The 21,740-nt window shown below is 45.8% G+C and overlaps 2 protein-coding genes and 1 long non-coding RNA gene across 7 annotated transcripts; 2 read left to right on the top strand and 1 right to left on the bottom strand.

The window, feature by feature from the left end:
- Window positions 1-438: 438 nt before the first annotated feature.
- Window positions 439-4,682, bottom strand: LOC109756982 (glucan endo-1,3-beta-glucosidase 4). Of its 2 annotated transcripts, none has more exons than XM_020315818.4 (5): window positions 4,229-4,682; window positions 3,428-3,555; window positions 1,938-3,194; window positions 740-767; window positions 439-657 (listed from the first exon to the last, which is right to left on the bottom strand). In XM_020315818.4, the coding sequence occupies exons 2-5, from the start codon at window positions 3,507-3,509 to the stop codon at window positions 531-533; spliced, it is 1,494 nt and encodes a 497-aa protein (XP_020171407.1). In that variant the 5' UTR covers window positions 3,510-3,555; window positions 4,229-4,682; the 3' UTR covers window positions 439-530. The 2 variants fall into 2 exon arrangements, with proteins under 2 accessions (XP_020171407.1, XP_020171404.1); XM_020315815.4 differs by having other exon boundaries at window positions 3,744-4,642.
- A 5,274-nt stretch (window positions 4,683-9,956) lies between these two features.
- On the top strand, window positions 9,957-13,308 carry LOC141020490 (E3 ubiquitin-protein ligase RSL1-like). The gene is made up of 3 exons (XM_073500212.1): window positions 9,957-10,773; window positions 11,823-12,604; window positions 12,776-13,308. Exons 1-3 carry the CDS (start codon window positions 10,066-10,068, stop codon window positions 12,990-12,992), a joined length of 1,707 nt encoding a protein of 568 aa, XP_073356313.1. The 5' UTR covers window positions 9,957-10,065; the 3' UTR covers window positions 12,993-13,308.
- Window positions 13,309-13,614: 306 nt separating this feature from the next.
- Window positions 13,615-18,276, top strand: LOC109756997 (uncharacterized). 4 transcript variants are annotated; one of them, XR_012184612.1, is made up of 6 exons: window positions 13,615-13,976; window positions 14,217-14,309; window positions 14,391-14,819; window positions 15,707-15,976; window positions 16,077-16,173; window positions 17,903-18,276. It is a non-coding gene; the product is annotated as an uncharacterized lncRNA (long non-coding RNA). The 4 variants fall into 4 exon arrangements; XR_012184610.1 differs by having other exon boundaries at window positions 17,900-18,276; XR_012184611.1 differs by having other exon boundaries at window positions 15,695-15,976.
- The last annotated feature ends 3,464 nt before the right edge of the window (window positions 18,277-21,740 follow it).

Genomic DNA, 21,740 nt, shown 5'->3' with positions numbered 1-21,740 from the left:
CTACTAGAGGTAGAACAAGATCTCCAAATTGGCCATCCTCTTTATCCCGTGCTATGAGTGGCTAACATATCCGCGGCAATATTAAAAACAATCAGCGACATGGGTCTCCTTGTCGCCTTTGTTTTGGCCCAGAGATAATGACATATGTCATCATTGACCTTCACGCCAACACTCAGACCCTAAAAAAAACTAGCAAGAGGTGCGAAACCTTTCATGCAAAAGGATTGCACCTTGCTTATTCATTTCTATAGGACAATTGAAGTTTCTCAGCTTGACATTCAAAGTTAGTGCACCTTGCCTGTTCATTTCTAGGACAACTAAAATTGAGAAACACTCCCTGTGTAAACAAATATAAGACGTTTTAAATCACTAAAGTAGTGATCTAAAAGGTCTTATATGTATTTAAAGAGGGGGTACATGGCATTTACCTCAATAAAGTGAGACAAATAGGGCTCCCTTTATATCTAACAAGCAGAGGCGCAACAAATCTCACGCATCTCATCCAAAATACAACGTTCAGTCACAATGTTTTACATGAGAAGTAGAACGGGCAGCAGCATGGCGATTAGCCAAGTCAACCAGAAAGATTGAGATTGTGAAGCAGAACTATCTTGGCTCACAGGTCCAGAAGCCATACCACTGCCATTGGCACCGGTGCTGCAGATAGAACCAAACCTCATTGTTAGTATAGAACAACGATAGAAGTTTGAACTTACAAGAACACCAAAGTATGACTCACCTTCCTGCGAATTTACATGAACCATGGCCTGCAAGTTTAAATTCAGGGGAAACTTTGTTTAGGCACATGTCACACACCAAAGCGGTAATTGCAATATTGTAACAGCAAACACTTGAATAACAAGACAGAACCGTATATCAGAATGTGAGTAACTACAAGATGACTGTCACGGTTTTCTAACCAACTAATGGTATATGGTTTCTATATATTAGCATGACCAGATCAGATGATTGGCTTTGGACTCCTACGCATGGTTTATAATGCCTCATTCGATATACATAACAAACATGTACATTCAGTACTACAACCATAGATCTGTTTTCCTTGTATTGGTTTCCAATAGTGTCTGAACCGCGTGGAGAATAAACAATAGCGTCTGAATCTTGCTGGTTGGTTTCCAGTAGTGTCTAAGCCGTATGGAGAATAAACAAGCCAAGTCATCAGGAATGGTCAAACCAATACTTCCACAATTGAGCTACTTTCAGTTCTGTTTGGACCAAAGCAACCTTCTGCGAATATATGCCGTATGCCAAGAAGGCATGTAAAAAACCATGTCGATTCTAACATGTGAGAGGGCAGGTAAAGTTTGCCACTTCTTACTGACACGTCTGACCATTCCTGGTGACTAAAAACAGGAAGATTTGCGAATTAGGCATCATTCGCATACGAGTTTCTGTGCAGGCGTGCATTGGCAGAATCTTAGAGACAAAGCAGCAATAGAGCTTCTTAGCTCAACCTACCAGACTAATTAGCATAAAGTCTTCAAGAAAAACTTACGCTAAGATACAATAAATTTTTGACGGCAGATTAAGGACTCAGATAACAGAATAGAGCAAATACCAGATCAGAGGAGCTATGATGGCTAATGATTAGGTGAAACTTGTAAAAGTCTGCACCGCAGTTTCCACAGGATACAAAAAATTTTCTGTTTCACCCCTAGTACTAGAGGATGAACGAAGAATAAAGATTGCTAAAGGTTGCACAAAGTGTTACACGCAAGTAGTAAATCAGCCAATCAGGTCATATGAAATCTCCTTTTTAGTGTTGAGATAGTGAGACCAATGGAAATAATTTTATATGAAATGCCAACCATAAGGGAATACTCAAACCTGCATCTACTGATTGATTTTGTAGTTAGTTCTACTATGGCAGTACCTACTAGCTAATACATGAATACTTAGGAGGAAATTTAGCTTACTTGGATCTGTAGATGATATCGTTGCTGTGCTATTAAAGTTGCATGTTCCTCCACTTGCTTGCGTTCTATGATAATAATCATTGAAAGCATACGAAGCAACAGCTACAATGTCATCTGGTTTGTAGCACGGCTGCCCAGGTTGAATTGCGCTGCAGTTTGCGGAACCAGGGCCACATGCCCAATCCAAACTTTGCTTCAATGCACTATGGGGTGCACTTGAATTTGCCACACAAAACATCCCGTGCAAAGCCGGTGAATCAGTACTAGCTGTAGCTACATCTTCAAATGTCAGGGAGTACACTGCACTAGCATTGCTAAACATAATCCCCCAACTTTCCCCCGAAACAGATCCTGACCGAAGATCCTCACTGAACAACTCAAACAGGTATGTGCTTACTTGATTATTTCGCTGGCTAGGGGTACCAGAGTTATTTAGTACATGGCGTATGAGATTTGTATTGTAGGCCAGAGCATTATCAACATCCGCAGCCGGTTCTTTGCGTGCACCATGCCATGGCCAACCAGAAGCTGTGACCATAACAGGAATATCGGTGAAATTCATTGCTTTCATTGAGTTGTATGTGGCATCAACCATAGCATCAAACATATTGGTATAGAACAAATTGGTGTTCGGATCTGCAATCTGACTGTTGGGATTGAGTGATCGAAACAGGGCATACTCTAAAGGGAATACACCTTGCCCTTTCACATAGCCATAGTACGGTTGGGCATTCAGCATGAAGGAAGATCCTGTCTTCTTCAGAAATCCAAGATACTGTAACATTATTGAGCTCCATGTCGAGTTGAAAGTGGCAGTAGAGGGAGGAAATGCCTTAGAGATCATATCCATTGAATGAGGACTTGATAGTTTCACCTGGGTATTGAGGTTTGCAGCCAACAGTGCTGATTGGAGGAATTGCAATGCAGGTACTAGAACAAGAGCTGCATTTGGGACAGTAGTAAGAATCTCATCACCCACGGCAATATACGTGATGTTTGTTGCTGGAATGTAGGCAGCAACATTCTTGTTAATCCAATCAGCAGCTGTCGGACGAGATTGCCCCACACGGAGCAGCTCATTATTTGGCACACCAACCATCACTTCAATTCCAGTATTCGCAAGGGCGACTAGCATCTCATGGTTTGAATCAACCAAGCGAACATGTTGAATCTTCTTGGCTTTAAGGATGGAGACTATGTCTGATGCTGATGGCAGGTCTGACACGTTAGTGCCAATGTTGATACCAACAAATGCTCCTACATAGAACAGAAAACAGTAACAAATTTATGTGAAGGAAAATATGATACAAAAAAGGATGTATGATTGTATGCATTATCTTCTATTTTCTTCAGTTCAGAACAAAAAATATGTTTTCCTCAAACTAGGCACTGGCACACTGGGAAATCAGATTGCATTAACACAATGAAGTATACTAACCATGTTCAAAGCACTCATGTAATTTAAAATAACATCCATGTGTTAAGAGTACCTGAAGCATTGTAAACCATGAGCATCAACAGCATCAGCACGACCTCTAGTCTGTTGGGCGACATATTGTTGCGCCCAAGCATCTGATCAGTTATAATCCAGGAGCTTCTTACAAACTCCTGATCAAACCTGAAATATCAACACCTCATGCATTATTTCAGTCACTCAACAAGAACATAAACAGCTAATGTTACCAACAAAAATAACTCCTGAAATGCGAATGTATATTGGGGAAGCATTAATGATGTGAAATGGTAGCAATGCTTTCACATCTGTATAAACTGGATTGGTTAGGATGTGATAAGCTGCTCTCGCACCTTAGCTGGAAAAAGGAACTGAATCGATCCATCGCTGGATGGATTGGACTAGTGGGCGCAAGGAAGCAAACAAATCGGTGCGAAAGAGTGACGTTTTGGCTTCAATTGCTCGCTCCCTGCGGCAAAGAAAGAATCCCAGAGGCGAGCTAAAGGGAGAAGAGGGGGAATTTTGGGGGTGAATCAGGAGAAGACGAACAGACTAGAGGAGGAACAAGCAACAAAGGAGCAGAAAAGAACACAGAGCTCCGAGAAACGCAACAAGTGGCGGCATCACAACCGCAAGAACAGGACGGCAACAAAGGGGAGGCAACAAACCACCTTCTGTCCCCGGCCTTGGAGCTGGGCGTATTCTGCTGTGAGCTGCGAAAAACAGGGTTCGAGTGGGAGCTGCATGTGCCGCAGATCCAACTTCGGCTCAAGCTTACCGGAGGCGAGGCACGGAGGCACTGCTCAGCGGGGCGAGGAGGAGGAGGAGGGGGGTTAACCTGGTCGACGGAGGTGGAAGACGACCGCCGGGCCGTCGCCGACGGCGGAGGGGGCGGGAGCTTCAGGCGGGGTGGAGCTCGGACCAAGGAGAAGGACAGCCGAGCCGTCGGCCGTCGCCGGAGGGCAGAGGGACTTGGAGGCACAGCGCTCGGGGGAGCTTCACCGGAGGGAGGCGGAGGCGCCGCTGTCGGTCGCTAGGCGGCGGAGGAGATCGGGAGGCGTCGCGCCGTCGAGGCCCCGGTAACAATCTCGCTCCCTCTACCACCCTGCCATTTTCCGCCCCCGCGTGACACTTGTTCTCGAGATAGAAGCTCTGCAAATCATTACTCCCAGCCCATGCCCGTCCGTCGCACCATATGCAAGTTCGTCCTCACCGCAGAGAGACTAGGCCGACTTACGGCCGTGTTTACACTGTTTTTTTTTTTTGAGACAACCGTGTTTACACTAGTGTGTGCACTGGCATCCAGCTTTTGCTTTTGGGTAATAGAGAAAGGACTCATGCGTGCCCTGCACGTGTCACTTTGCCAGGTGGATCTATGGGTGGCCAACGGGCTGGCCCGGGCACGACACGCGCCTAAGCGGGCCTGACCCGCATGATCCGTGGCGGCCCGTGTTGTGCCGGCACGTTGGCTTCACCTCGGCAAACGAGGACGGACACATGGTAAATGGGCCAGCTCGCGTAATTTTCGGTCTTTTGGGCTGTTTTGGGCCATTCATGCTCTTTTGTCCCAATAACTTGATAAAAAATCTCAAAAAATGATCATGCTGGCCTGTGGGCCTCACCTCGGTGGATGAGCACGACACATGGCGTGCCACGGGCCATGACAATAATCACTTCTCAGTTATGGAAGTATGGTCTTTCATAACAGAAAATGCGTGAATCATGAAAGTGCTTCGTCAAGGGTATCCAACATGTGGCAGTCACCGCAACGAGTCACCGTTAAGTTAACCGTAGGGTTTTGGATCTGATACCATTAACTACGTGGCAAACTGACGATCCTCCACGTGTCGGCCTCCTATTAGACGATGGAGCTACTCATTGGTTGTTCATTGGAAGAAGTGTCGCACGAACAATGGGCAACGTGAGCCTATGAAGTAAGGACTGGTTGCACGACGCAATACAAGCTCATTAGTTAACAAAAAGCCAACCTAGTCAAAGGCCCATGGGCCTTGGTCCAAACTTCGCAAATATGGCCCATGCTAGGCCCCTTGATGGCATACTGGGTAAATGCTTCCATGTTTCTCATCCGATCTACTCTGACTAGCGTAACCTATTGAGGGATCTGCCAAAAAATACTCCCACGCGGGGCTAGGCTAGTCGATAGACACATTTCTCAACTCTTTTGTATACCTATGATCATTACAATTCCTTGTACTATGTGTATCCCATACAATCAATACAAAAAGAGCGGGAGTAGGATTTAACCTCTATCACGAGGGCCCTAAAACTAGGTAAATTGACTCTTTGTTTTCCCTTTGGACTTTCCGACTCATTCTGGCATCCTGTGGAGGGTTTGCCGGAATCTACACTAACATAGAGCCTCCGTCGACTATCAATGTGAAAACACTGACAAATAGGGGGATATGAGTTTCTCAAAAGAACGAAAAAAGAAGATAAAAATATTGTTAAAAACGATATTTCCTATAGCTTAGAAAGCTAGCGATTAACAAAGCTTTTGAACCAATGTATGAAGTGTAAGACAATATAAACTGGTCAACTAAAGATGAACGACTAAATAACTAAAGAAAATTGAACATTGAGAATCTACAAATGAAGGTCTGAATGGGTAATAATTAATGATTTGAGTGATAAGAAAGACATGCATATTACAAACCTATACCTTTGACGAAGATTGTGCGCAAGCCCATACACATTGTTTCCTTTGAGATGTGTAGATTACATAAAAAGCACTCTCACGGAACACTTGCAGTAAAATAAAATTTGGGAGGTCATAAAAATATATTATAAATGACATTTGGTTAGACCAAAACAAAAGCAAATACAAAGACGCTCATGAGGATGGAGGAACGCGCAGTCCAGGATCTAAAACATCTAAGGTGTGAATGACAAGCACGGCACCAACAACTAAGTAGCAATGAAATCCAAGAAAATCAATCAATTACTACCAACCACACACAATAGAGTGAAAACTAATGCCAAAATTAGAAGATACGTATCTCTTTGAGCAAAGCATGAATACTAACGCTAATAAACATATGGATTTAATCTATATTTAATTGTTTGGCAGTGACCCGGCGAACAAAATAAAAAGTGGAGTCCATGAACCCTAGGGAAATCTAGGAAAACAATTCACTCGTATACCAAAATCCCCCCCCCCCCTCATCCAAACTAGACAAAACACTCATACATCCACTTGTATGTGTTGGGGAACGTAGTAATTTCAAAAAAATTCCTACGCACACGCAAGATCATGGTGATGCATAGCAACGAGAGGGGAGAGTGTGTCCATGTACCCTCGTAGAACGAAAGCGGAAGCGTTAGCACAACGCGGTTGATGTAGTCGTATGTCTTCACGATCCGACCGATCAAGTACCGAACGCACGGCACCTCCGAGTTCTGCACACGTTCAGCCCGATGACGTCCCTCGAACTCCGATCCAGGCGAGTGTTGAGGGAGAGTTTCGTCAGCACGACGCCGTGGTGACGATGATGATATTCTACCGACGCAGGGCTTCGCCTAAGCACCGCTACAGTATTATCAAGGTGGACTATAGTGGAGGGGGGCACCGCACACGACTAAAAGATCAATGATCAATTGTTGTATCTTTGGGGTGCCCCTGCCCCCGTATATAAAGGAGCAAGGGGGGAGAGGCGGCCAGCCAGGAGAGGGGCGCGCCAGGAGGAGTCCTACTCCCACCGGGAGTAGGACTCCCTCCCTTCCTTGTTGGATTAGGAGAAGGGGGAAAGAGGATGAGGAGAAGAAGGAAAGGCCCCCCCTCCTTGTCCAATTCAGACTAGAGGGGGAGGGGGGCGCGGCCTGCCCTGGCCGCCCCTTCTCTTCTCCACTAAGGCCCATGTAGGCCCATTAATCCCCCGGGAGGGTTCCGGTAACCCCCGGTACTCCAGTATATATCCGATAACCCCCGGAACCATTCCGGTGTCCGAATATAGTCGTCCAATATATCAATCTTCATGTCTCGACCATTTCGAGAATCCTCGTCATGTCCGTGATCACATCTGGGACTCCGAACAACCTTCGGTACATCAAAACATCTAAACTCATAATATAACTGTTATCGAAACTTTAAGCGTGCGGACCCTATGGGTTCGAGAACTATGTAGACATGACCGAGACACGTCTCCGGTCAATAACCAATAGCGGAACCTGGATGCTCATATTGGCTCCTACATATTCTACGAAGATCTTTATCGGTCAAACCGCATAACAACATATGTTATTCCCTTTGTCATCGGTATGTTACTTGCCCGAGATTCGATCGTCGGTATCTCAATACTAGTTCAGTCTCGTTACCGGCAAGTCTCTTTACTCGTTCTGTAATACATCATCCCGCAACTAACTCATTAGTTACAATGCTTGCAAGGCTTATAGTGATGTGTATTACCGAGTGGGCCCATAGATACCTCTCCGACAATCGGAGTGACAAATCCTAATCTCGAAATACGCCAACCCAACAAGTACCTTCGGAGACACCTGTAGAGCACCTTTATAATCACCCAGTTACGTTGTGACGTTTGGTAGCACACAAAGTGTTCCTCCGGCAAACGGGAGTTGCATAATCTCATAGTCATAGGAACATGTATAAGTCATGACGAAAGCAATAACAACATGCTAAACGATCAAGTGCTAAGCTAACGGAATGGGTCAAGTCAATCACATCATTCTCCTAATGATGTGATCCTGTTAATCAAATGACAACTCATGTCCATGGCTAGGAAACTCAACCATCTTTGATTAACGAGCTAGTCAAGTAGAGGCATACTAGTGACACTATGTTTGTCTATGTATTCACACATGTACTAAGTTTCCGGTTAATACAATTCTATCATGAATAATAAACATTTATCATGATATAAGGAAATAAATAATAACTTTATTATTGCCTCTAGGGCATATTTCCTTCAGTATGCAGCCTATGATTTGTTGGCCTTGCAAGGTGTGGGTTTCGGGAGGGAGAGGAGAGATGGCTCGGGTGGGGTTAGGGTTTAGGGGAGCGGCGCGCGTCGAGGGTTAGGGTTTTGGGTGGTGCGGCGCGCGGGTAGGGCTCGGGTGGGAGGGCGTGGCTGCGTGGTGGAGGAGGGAGGAGGCGCGGCGGGGAGGGAGGGGGCGTGGCGGCAGGGGTGCAGCGGCGCGAGGTAGGGCTTGCGGCGGCGGCCAGGAGAGGCGATGGCGGCGCGGCTAGGAGAGGATCGAGGGTTTAGGCTGATACCATGTAGAGGAATAGGATGCAAACCTCAATGTATTGATTGGGCGCATATGCACATATATATATATATAGTACATAGGGCAGTCATATCCTCAACTATACACAAGGAGGAAGACTTGGAATACAAGAATACACGTGCTAGATACATATACTCAACATCGATGAAGACATCAACGAGTCATTGGCCGGCACACACCGAAAATGAAGAAAAACACAAGGAAAACAACGTAGAGGGGGCTTACGTTTTCTGCGGGCGATGAGCTTTCTGCCACCACCCCTCCCCCTTCGAACCCACCACTCTCTTCATATGTGTCCCATGGGGGATCCTATATGTCCTCTCTTACCAGGCGCCACTCTTATTGCCATCTCATCTCTATGTCATCGCTCGGGAGTGAAGAAACAGCAGAAACATACACCACTTGGACCGAGAAAAGAGAAACGTAAGAGTATCTACAACCGGACCTCTCAAACCTGTCTCATACGCCTGGGCGGGCCGCCCGGTCACGATTTTTTGATCCAGACAGGCATCTCAAACGGCCCTCAAACACTCGGCCGGACCAGCACCCCCATATCCAGCCCAAATATGGAGCGGGTATGGAGGCGCCCGGGCACACCCGCCATGTCGGTCTGACGGCGTGGCCCCACACAATAACGCTCGGATACCCGGGGAGCAACCGGGGGAAGAGGAGGAGGAGGAGATTGCTCCGATGGAGGTGGAGGAGGCGGAGGAGCCGGCCCAGCGGGTGTCGGCCTTCAACATGGAACAGGCGGAGGCGAAGATCGCCGTCGCCCAGTCCGGCGAGATGGCTGAGCATCAGGCCATCCTGGAGTTCATCCAGGATGAGGCCTATGTGGAGGTTGACCGGGCGTTCCTCCGGCGGGAGCAGGCGGAGTCCGACGCGCTCTTCGCCGAGCTCGACGCGGAGATAGAGACGGAGGAGGCTGGAGCGGAGCAGCCGGAGGTGCAGCTGCTGCCTATGCTACCGGAGCCTGGCACGGAGATCGTCGTGATCTCCGATGAGGAGTAGATAAGATCGACATAGTACGTAGATTCTATTTCTTTTTGCATGCCTTTATATGAATATAAGAATCGAGTATGAGATATCCGGATGCAACAAATGAAATTTAAGGTGTATCCAACCACTATCCGCGGATATGCCCGGGCGCGTTCGCGGGCGTTCGAGGGGCTGGATTTGCCGGCTGTTATGTTCTCCCAGACGTCGAACACCTAATAAAAGCCGAACAACGAGCAGCCATCACGATGTGTGGTATGTTTTTCGGTCGGGCGTCTATAAATTCGATCGATTGCCGGTTGAAAATCAGTGGACTGAAATTTAGCAAAAACGAAAGAAAATCGTCTCGAACACTTCTCAGCGAACCCCTAAACCCTCGCTTTCTCCCCCGGCAACTGACCAGGGTTCCGACCGACCATGGCCGGCGACGATGACCTGGCGGCCCTCCACGAGCAGGCAGCCCTGGCCTCCTCCGCCGCCGTCTCCGCCTCTGACCTCGACTTCGCCTTCCAACTCCAGGTCGCCGAGGCGATCCAAGCATCTCTTCGCGCCAACAGTGACCCCTCCTCTTCCAGCTCTGCCGCCGCAGCGGCCGCCGCCTCCTCCCCATTTCAGTCCGCCCCTGTGCTCGAGTCATCGGACGTCGCATACGCCCTAGCGGTCCACGCCGCGGACCTCGCTCGCGCCGAGGAGGACCGCCTCGACGCCCAGCGCCTCCGCGAGGCCCACGCCCAAGCGGCCGCCACCGTCCGCATCGCGGCCCACGACGCCGCGTTCGCGCGCGAGCTCGCCTCCATTCCAGAGGACCAATGGGCTCGTGACGGCGACAACATCGAGCGCCCCCTCGACCCGACCAAGCCCCTCTTCCGCGTCTTCTTCAAGGGCTTGTCGAGCAAGGGGGTGGTGGGGCCGCGGGACCGGGACCCGGGCGTCGCGGTGCTCGCCGTGGCCGTGTGCGACCACCAGGGAAATGTGGTGCTCAGGATACAGAAGCCGGTGGAAGCATCTGTGGGTGGGCACATGACGCTCGAGGTGATGGCGCTCACCGAAGGCCTCGAGGCGGCTCTTGGGTTGGGGATCCAAAGTATCAAGATTGTCACCGATTACAGGGTGCTGTACAACCATGTATGTCATGATACAACTTCTAAATCTTTGCGTAACTAGTCGTGTATTGTTTTTCTAATGCTTAGTTACTAAATAAGTAGATGCTGAATTGGAGGGCTGAGAGATGCATGAGCAGGTCAATAGAGAATCTTCTTAAGTTGACATTGTTAGTGTATTTGGAGGGCCGGGAGTTGCATGAGCAGATCAGTAGAGAATCTTCTTAAATTGACATTGTTAGTGTATTTGGAGGTCTGGGAGTTATATGTATTTGGCATTGTTGTTTTCTCATGCCTAGGATGTTTGACATTGTTAGTTTCAGTTTAATTGCGGTATATTTATTATCATGTAAGAGGAGGGGAATAGATGATTGTGGATGGTGATATTTTGGAGTTTAGATACAGTGTTCAGCAAACGCTGGACTTCTAGATGTATTATGTACTGATGATTTTATTGCCACATAATCCCATCTCTAGCTAAATGTACCATTTCAATGCTCCTTGTTACTTATTGTACTAATCTGCTATGTGCTGTACTGGCTTACTGTATTGCGAGGAAAAGCAGAAGTACAATCAAATAATCCATCATTTTTCCCTGTAATGCTCCAGATTGCTAGTGGAGATTTTCTGCATCAATGGTCCTCTTTCAGTATTTGATAGTGGCTACTGTAGGGTTCATGTTCAATGCAGAAGTATTTTCTTTAACTCTTCGAGCAAAGTTTACACTTCTGGTTGAGCTCATTATATTTTACTAACCCAGTAAGATGCCGGTGTAGAATGTAGTATCCCAATAGTGTTCAGTCAAGTTAAAATGGAACATCTGTAGCAAAGTGAATTTATTTCAGTATAGTGGCATGTCTCCTTCAGTGTTAGCCTTTTCTCGAGTTCAATGTAGACATATTTGCATTTTCACAATTTGCATACATGTGGAGTTACTTATTGTACGGCAGTAAGTCTAAATTCAATGGTTAAGTGATTGAATTCTTTAGCATTGGTCTTATGTTATGATGGTATACATGCTATTCACAGCTGGGAACTAGACCTATGTTTATTTTCTTATCATTGGGATTGCAGTTGCTTGGAATTTGGCGGCCAACACAGAAGAAGCTTGCAGCTATGATAGATCAGGTCCTGTCAGTGCGAAAGAAATTTAAGCAATGTGAAGTATTATTTGTTGAAAGAAGGCAACTTGAATATGTGATGAAACTAGCCAGAGAATCTGTAGAGTCTCAGCTTGCCAAAGCTATTACTGTGCATACTGGCATGGAGATGAGGGAGAACTGTGCCATCTGCCTTGAAGACACTGATGTTTCTAAAATTCATGCAGTCGAAGGTCGTGCACATCGCTTTTGCTTCTCCTGCATGAAGGAGCATGTGAAAGTTAAGCTACTCCACGGAATGCTCCCAGCTTGCCCCCAAGATGGTTGCACTAAACAGCTGACTGTCGAGGGTTCAAAGGTATTCCTGTCACCGCGACTCTTAGGGATCATGGTGCAACGTATCAGGGAAGCACAAATCCCTCCAACTCAAAAGATTTATTGTCCATACCCCAAGTGTTCAGCCTTGATGTCGTTGAGTGAAGTGATACAGCCAATGCAAGAATCCTGCTCAAAGTACACTGTTGCTGATTCTGCCACATTGAGAAAGTGTGTTAAATGCAGAGGCTCGTTCTGCATCAGCTGTAGAGTTCCATGGCATGACAGGATGACTTGCCAAGACTATAAGATGATGCACCCCCATGCTCATTCAGGAGATGCCAAGTTAGAGAACCTTGCAGAGCGCCGGCTATGGCGCAAGTGTGTGAAATGTCAGCACATGATTGAACTCGCAGAGGGTTGCTACCATATGACTTGTGTGTAAGTACTTGCCTCATATTATTTTGTTACTAATGTTAGTGTCAACTGTCAAGACTATGCTTAGTAAAAAAATATGCTAGTCTGTACATCCTTCATGCTCTGCTAATGCTCTGTGCCTTGGACTTGTTTTGTGTCTGACGTTTCATGCATCTTATCATTGGTTGCTTGCAGGTGCGGCTATGAATTCTGTTACACCTGTGGGAAAGAATGGAAGGACAAGAAACCGACCTGCTCCTGCCCGCTGTGGGATGAACGCAACATAATCCGTAATGATATTAGGGCCAATGTTGTCCGTGAAAACATTCAGGAAGATGAAGATGAGTACGATGATGACGAGGACCATTACTATGTTCAAGAAGGTGTTCACTATAACCAGGGGTTTCGGTGATAGATGGGCCTTCACCATGACCTGTTCTACCATTAACATCAACTAGTCCACGGTCCAGAATCCCAGTATCAAGTTATTTTGCAGCTATGCATATGTAATTACCTTGTCAGCTGTATGTAGATGAGCAGGGTCTCCTTTGCTGTTAGTATGTAACCGACAGCTATCGTATGGGCGTTTTGTTTTGTTTAGTGGCACACATGAATGCATCCACTTAGCAGAACTTGATGAATATTATGCTCGGTTTAAGGCCTAATTTATGTCTTAGCTTGTGAATACTGTCCCAGTTAGCTTGATGAATATATTTCTTTGTCAGAAACTGTATAAAGGAGACCCTGGCAGTAAGTCACCTCTACGACAGGTAGCATTGTTTGATCATATTTTTCCATATGGCACCAGATCGCCGCAAATGACCAATGGTGGCGGGGCTCAGCTCGTTTAAATTTTTTTTCCATAGCACAAAAAAAAGAAAAATTGAAAAAAATTGTATATACAGAAATCGAAAAATGTATTTGGCAACCCTGTGACAGATTGCAAAAACGCCACACGAGCTGGGAGACGTCAGATCACCATCACGCCATCGAACCGGTACGCAGAAAAAAAACGCCCGAACAGATCGAACCCCACCCTCATGAGAAAACCAATAGTGCTACCCTCTCTCCCCCGACCTCGCCTCGATCCCCATTCCAGCCGTCGGCGAGCTCGCACGCCGCCATGGTCGCTCCCCCACCAGCACGCCACTGCCAACGGAAGCTCCTACCTCCGCATCCCCGCGCCGCCAACACTCCCCCTCCACCTCCCCACATCAGGCCGATTTGCGCCGCCCCCTCTACCTCCTGCGCGCCGCCGCGACCCAACCACGCGCCGGCGACTAGCCAGCCGACGAGGACTCTGTCCGGTGTCCATCGTGGATTGGCCCGTGGATAGAATGGACGCTGGTGGCGGTCACCGTGCCGGCAAGGCTCTGCCAAACCAATTCAGTGGATGGTCAGTCGGTCCCCTCGGCCATCTGAAAACTCTGTTTCATCTAACGTCCCTCCACACTGCTCATCTAGTTCTGTATGGATTCTGTTTACTTGTGGCAGTTGCCAACATTGTGAACATTCAGTAATTCACTCGTGTTTCTTTAACTACTTAACCAAGCAGTATTGATTTGTTAGATCTGAAACTTATTAAGTTAGCTAATATGTATAGTTGCTTGCCTATCCTACTACCATGTTTGGCCAGAATGACGATGAAGGCGTAATCCTGGTCCTGTATTTCAAGATATCCGATAGCTTCGACAAGGAGATTTCTCCTCAGCTCAGGGACAACATCAAGGTGAGCAAAATTTATTGCATTTCATAAGGTAAACATTTTCAGTACCTCAGACACGTTTCTGATGAGTAATTGGTTATGCAGAGTGTTATGAATGAGGAAATGATGAAGGTCAAGGGGGTTCCCGGTGGACAGAAACGTGCCCTACACAGAGAGGCTGAAAATTCAGGCCGACATTGTGAACCCCAAGACCTGCAGCTTAGTGCAGTCGAGGGGAGGCTTGTGCAGTCCTACAACCAAAAGCCAGTGTTGTCTAGACCTCAGCACAAATTCTACAAGCTATACTAACCATTCATGCTTCCTCACGTCTCCATCAACGTGCTCAAATTCAGATATTCTTGATGCGCCCCAGATTGAAACATGTGCATATGTCTACTTATTATGATGTAGGGCTCAAACTACTTTGAGATCGATGTCGACGTGCACTGGTTCAGCTGCATATCATGAAAGGGCCTCGAGACCTTCCGAGAGCGGCACAAAGATGGCGTCATCGATCTTGGGCTGACCATTCAGGTACTTACGTTTCCTTGTGTTCTTAGCCTTGGGACTAGTTGGCATGAGGAGTATTTTGTTCAGAGGAAGGCTAAAGTATGAACCTTATGCATCTGGGGCCTTATAACTTACACTATGTCATCTTGGTCACTTCTAGCGTGTCATCATGATAACACTCACTTTGCAAACCTGTTTAAATCATTTTATTTTTCAGCATAATAACTTCAATTATTTCTACCTGATAATTCATATTGATTTAGCTTGATAAATTATATCATGCCAGCATTCTAACTCGAACCGCTTTGAATACTTATTTTTCTTACTTTAACCACATAACTTATGCAACTTGAGCCTGATAACTTGTGATGTATCAAAATGTTTAGCTCTAACAGGTTTGAACACTCATGTTTTACTTCAACTTGATGACTTATGCAGCTTGAACCTGATAATTTATAGTATGTCGTCCTGAATAAATTTTAGTGTGTCAACATGATAAAAACCACTTTGTTAGCCTATTTAACTCATTATATTTTTTCAACATGGTAACTAGAACACTTCTAACTGATAATTCATATTGCTTTAGCCTAACAAATTATACCGTGTCAGCATTTTTAATTTGTTCTGCTTTCAATATTTTTTTTTACTTTCAACCTGATAATTTATGCAATTTGAGCCTGATAACTTAATATGCCAGCTTGATAACTGAAGTGTCACCACGTTTAACTCACACTTTGTTAGCATGTTTAACTCTTTCTATTTCTTGTCATGGTAACTTCATTTTAGCATGATAATTTATGATGTGTCAGCACAATAACTTGTATTTGTTTCGATCGATTACTTGTATTGTTTTGACCTGATAAACCACATTTCTCTTTATCTTATCAAACGGCGGGGAGCCGCATGAACAGGGGCTTCTCAAGCCACCGGACGACCATCCCCCAACGTTCCTTCATCCTCGTCGTAGTCACCCGCTCTGTGTCTCTCAACCTCAGGGTGGCCATCGGCATCACCAAGCTCGCTAGCACGGTCGTCTTGCTCGACGGTGCCATGGTGCTTAGTTCTACATAGGTGTGTCCTTCAGCTTCCTCTAGGCCACCGTCATCGGCCTCAGCGTGCAGTACAACCTCACCGTCTGGACCATCTCCAGCAAGTTCCAGATCCTCACTTTCCTCTACTCCGTAGGAAACCAATCAACCATCGTGCTTCTGAATTGCTTTCTACAGTATGCAAAATATGGCTTGCCGCTGGTCGTCTTTGATTCATTTTACCTGAATTCAGGGTGTGGTCGCGTCCGGCATGTCCTTCGTGATGCTAACATGGTGCATTGACCCAGGACCTAGCCTGGTCAATGGGAAATTCTGACCGCACTAACCAGGTCAGCTACATCATGCTTGTGCTAAGATTCATCAATCCATGTAGTTGTATATTCGTGGAACTAGTGAATAAAAAAGCATCCTGCAAGACCCAACACTTATGGAATCGACCCGTAGATAACTCATTCCACCCTAGTTATTGTTCAATATATGAACACTAAAAAAGTTATTATTGCAAGAAGTTTTCTTACATGATGGCCCGAGGGGCTGCTAAGTTACCCGGGCCTAGTAACTTTTGACCGGGAGATAAAATTTGTTGGAACACACCTCGGTAATTCCCGCGAAAATAGCATGGTAATTTATGCACCGCATGGTTGGTAAGTTAGATACCCTGTGTCCTATTAACTTCAACTCGGGGAAAAATATACCGATAACTCCGGTAACTCCTGCCTAAATAGCATGGTAATTTAACACACCATAGACATGATAACTTCAGTGTCTAGTGCATGGAGAGAAGACGGTAACTTTGACACGTCATGGAGCAATGTTGGAAAAACATACCTCTATAACTTATGTGTAAATAGCATGGTAACGCATCGTAGGCATGATAACTTAAGTTCAGAACACTGCGGTGACTTTTGACCGAGGATTTTTGTTGTTGAAACATACAAGAATATCTTTTTTTTTTGAAAAACATACCCTAGATAAATTATATAAAAATAGCATGGTAATATACGAACCACATACTTGATAACTTACGCACCGTGGTAACTCTATCCAAGGAGAGGAACAAGTTGTTGAAAAACATACTCCCGTTAACATATGGGAAAATAATACGGTAATGTATGAACTGCATACCCGTTAACATACATATAAACACCACGATAACTTTGAACAGTGGGAAAGAAGTTATTGAAAATATACCCTAGATAGTTTTTTTGAAAATAACATGATAATATACTAACCACATACCTGATAACTTAGGTACAGATACGTAAATTTGGAAAAGTTCTTGAAAAACATACCCCTAATAACCTATGTGAAAAAAAACACCGTAATGTATGAACGGCATACCCCATAATGTACGTATAAACACTGTGGTAACTTCGACCAAGGGGGGAAAGGTTATTGAAAATCGAAATATACCCCCGGTAATTTATGTGAAAATAACACGGTAATAAATGAATCGCATACCCGATAACTTACTTACGAACACCATGGTAACTTTGACCAAAGGGAAAAATATTATAAAAACATACTCTCGATAACTTATGTGAAAATAGCACGGTAATATACGAACACATACCTGATAACTTATGTACGATACCGCCTTAAATTGACCAAGGGAGAAAAAAGTTGTTAAGAAAATACCCCTCGCTAATTTCTATGTAAACAACATGGTAATATACGACCCACATAGTTGATAACTTACGCGAAAACACTGTGGTAATTTGCACCTGAAAGGAGGGAATGGGACGATCAGTTTTGTGAACCATATGAACCGGTGTTGGACGTGCAGAAAAATGATGGAACTGGGGCGCATAATCCTAAAAACCGGACAAGTGAGGCTACCGTTTTCGATTTTTCAGTTAATGATCGTTGTCTTTTTTTTTGTGCAATCTCGTCTCAAGAAGATTCAACTAGTATGTAAGTTTTGTGGAATCAACAAAAGGAGCCAGCCTAGCTGGTTGATGTGGTTACATTTAGTATGGGAGGGTGTGGGTTCGATCCCCTTGTTGATAGGCCTATTTTTTGCCTATTTTTAAACTGCTGATTGTGCGTGTGCAGCAGCCAAGAAAATCGGGGCGAGCCCGCAACCACGTGTGTGCAGAGGAAAAATAAATCGGGAGGAGGCAGAAAAATCAGGAAAAGATCGGATCGTAGGAGGGGGTTCGTTCGAGAGGTGGTGGGATCGAAGGGAAGAGGTGGTGTGGTACTTTTTGCAATCTGCCACACGGTTGCCAGGTATCACAGTCCAAAATCCCTACAGAAATATATGTTTAACATGTCCGAGAAAAGGTTCATAACACTATACTTTCACACGTGGCATACAAGAAAAGACTAATATGTATTTTCAAAATGGGCCAACTTTTCTATTTGTTGGGCCAGAATGTGTCTTTTTTGTACAGCATACAAATCACAATATTTTCAAATGATTTTTTACATGTTCGTGCGGTAAACACATAAGTTTCCATGAAAAAAAATGATTTTTTTTTACTTTCAAATCTTTTTTTTTTACTTTCAAATCTTTTTTTTTTTTGAGAAAACAGGCTCCATGGAGCTTGGCCTCCGAAAATTCACACTCACCAGATCGCCGCCTACTGCTAACGATGGTGTTGTAGACATTTAATAGGAACAAAATATCAAGAAGGCAGTGTATAATTTTTGTTCTAATACAAGAAATAAAATATTAAGGACATTATAATGTTGTGACAAATGTTCAAACAAGTGATGCAGCACTGATGACTTCTCAAGTAGGACTGCACCAAGGGTCAGCTTTGAGCCCTTATCTTTTTGCTTTGGTGATGGATGAGGTCACAAGGGATATACAAGAAGATATCCCATGGTGTATGCTATTTGCGGATGATGTGATGCTAGTGGATGATAGTCGCACAGTGACAATTAGAGCTACACAGACAAACCTTGGAATTGAAAGGTTTTTAGGCTTAGCAGAACTAAAACCGAGAAGGTGCGATTTCAGTACTACTAGGCATGGGGAGGAGGTTAGCCTTGATGTGCAGGTGGTACCTCGGAAGAACACCTTTCGATATTTAGGGTCAATGCTGTAGAAGGATGGTGATATCGACGAAGATGTGAGCCATCAAATCAAAGTCGTATGGATGGAGTGTCGCTAAGCTTTTATCTTTCTGGCACAAAAACTAAAAGGCAACTTCTATATGATGGCGATTCGACCCGTAATCTTGTATGGTGTTGTTGTTGGCCGACTAAAAGGTGATATATTCACCAGTTAGGTGTAGCGGAGATACACATGTTGAGATGGATGTGTGTCCATACAATTAAGGATCGGGTCCGGAATAATGATACGTAATAGAGTTTGGGTAGCACCGATTGAAGATAAACTTGCCCAACATCGTCTGAGATGCTTTGTGAATATTCAACGCAGCCCTCTAGAAACTCCAGTGCATAGTGGACGACTAAAGTGTGCTGATAATGTCACGAAAGGCTGGGGTGGATTAAACTTGATATGGAAGGAGTCCATAAAGAGAGATATGAAGGACTGGAATATCACAAAGGAACTAGCCATGGACAGTGATGTGTGGAAGCTAGCTATCCATGTGCCCGAACCATGAAATGGGTGCGAGATCTAATGGGTTTCACCCCTAGCCTACCCCCAACTTGTTTGGGACTAAAGGCTTTTGCTGTACACACATGAAATAGAAAACTTGTGTGGCTTTGTCTCATCTTTTTTTGTCAACTCCATTTAACCACTACTTTAGTGAAAGTGCAATTTTAACATAATCAACAAACATTGCATAGATCAACCAAATTACCTCTAGTCCGAAGCCGGAGGTGGCGTCGGGGGCATCGACACAACACCAACCCTGGTGGTGGGTGTCGGTGTCAAAACCGGCGGATCTCGGGTAGGGGGTCCCGAACTGTGCGTCTAAGGGTCGATGGTAACAGGAGACAGGGGACACGATGTTTACCCAGGTCCGGGCCCTCTCTATGGAGGTAATACCCTACTTCCTGCTTGATTGATCTTGATGAATATGAGTATTACAAGAGTTGATCTACCACGAGATCGTAATGGCTAAAACCCTAGAAGTCTAGCCTGTATGATTATCATTGCCTCTACGGACTAAACCCTCCGGTTTATATAGACACCGGAGGGGACTAGGGTTACACAAAGTCGGTTACAGAGAAAGGAATCTTCATATCCGATCGCCAAGCTTGCCATCCACGCCGGAGAGTCCCATCCGGACACGGGAGAGAGTCTTATGTCTTGTATCTTCACGGCCCATCAGTCCGACCCACGTTACATAGTCCAGACGCCCATGGACCCCTTAATCCAGGACTCCCTCAGTAGCCCCTGAACCAGGCTTCAATGACGAGGTGTCCGACGCGCAGATTGTCTTCGACATTGCAAGGCGGGTTCCTTCTCCAAATACTCCAAAACAGCCTTCGAACACAAAGAACGTGTCTGGCTCTGCAAAACAAGTTTCACACACAACCGTAGAGAGTATAATATTTCACGAGTCCAATCCACTGACAACTTTTGTAGCATGACACCACGTCACCACTCGGTCATTATTTTGAACCGTTTTTTAGCCTGCCGGTCCATGTTTTAAGACGCGGTTTCATTGGTACGTCTTGTCAAAGTAGAGATCGTGTCCCCTTATTGCGGGATTTTCATTAATACGGGCGTGGGAAATCCAACCGTTTCGTTGATATGATTCCTTGGGAATAGGCAAGTTTTAAGGCCCATGAGGAGGCGTTTGATATTCACCTCCTTTATAAAGGGGCACAGACCCGTCTTTCTCCTCTACACCTGCCTCTTCCTCAACCTTTCCAACCTCGAGTTCCAGCACCAAGGTTTCAACTTAATTGCTCCGAGCCTCCCAGTCATGTTAGGACCCAGCCCTCAAGGCCGGTGGGTGGCCTCTTCTGTTACAGAGGAGGATATTGCGAAGCTCCGGGCGGCAAGATACCTGACCGCGGAAATCCTCCACAGGCTCCCTGCGAAAGGGTAGGTTATTCCTACTCCCAGATCCGGCGAGAGGGTCGTATTCATCTCCCACTTCCTCCGGGGGCTAGGGTTCGCTCTCCATCCCTTCGTCCGCGGACTCATGTTCTATTACGGGCTAGATTTTCACGATCTAGCCCCGGACTCTTTTCTTCACATCTCGGCATTCATCGTCATGTGCGAGGCCTTTCTCCGCATTCCCCCACACTTCGGCATATGGCTCAAGACCTTTAATGTGAAGCCGAGGGTAATCGAGGGGAAGCAAGCGGAGTGTGGTGGTGCCAGGGTGAGCAAGCTTACCAATACTCTTTGGCCAAAAGGCTTTTTCACGGAATCTTCCAACTTATGGCAGCGGGAGTGGTTTTACATCACTGAACCCTGTGGCACCAAGTGGGCAGCTACACCCGCGTTCCGATCTGGCCCTCCAGTACAACTTGCATCGTGGATCAATAAGGGGTTGGACCGGGGATCAATTGACAAAGTGCAGACTCTACAAAGCCGCACCCGGAGTCTCCTTGAGAAGGACACCGGTCTCATCAACGTGATCTAGGTAATGCTAGTCCGCCGGGTCCTGCCGTGCCAGCGACGGCCCCTCCGCATGTGGGAGTTCAATCCAGAAGGACCACGAACCCTTCAGCACTTCTTCGGTACGACGCACAGAGGAATGTGGAAGTTATTTTTCGGGACACAAAAACAGTGGCCGGATACCACCGAGGACATCGGCCTCGACTGCAACCATCCGGATACCTCGGTAAGCACTCGACTCCCGAACACAGCTTAGTTAGATATCCCGTAATAAGATACTGAGAAAACCATCTTCGACCAGGGCTGGATAAAGAAGGCGGAACGAATTAGGTGTTCGGCCCCTCTTCCCGAAGACTCAACTGATCCTGTGTTAACAAGGATGCTGGCTCCGGCACCGTA

The sequence above is a fragment of the Aegilops tauschii genome, chromosome 5 (assembly GCF_002575655.3).
Source record: "Aegilops tauschii subsp. strangulata cultivar AL8/78 chromosome 5, Aet v6.0, whole genome shotgun sequence".
Taxonomy (NCBI): domain Eukaryota; kingdom Viridiplantae; phylum Streptophyta; class Magnoliopsida; order Poales; family Poaceae; genus Aegilops; species Aegilops tauschii.
This window is presented reverse-complemented; position numbering and strand designations above follow the sequence as displayed.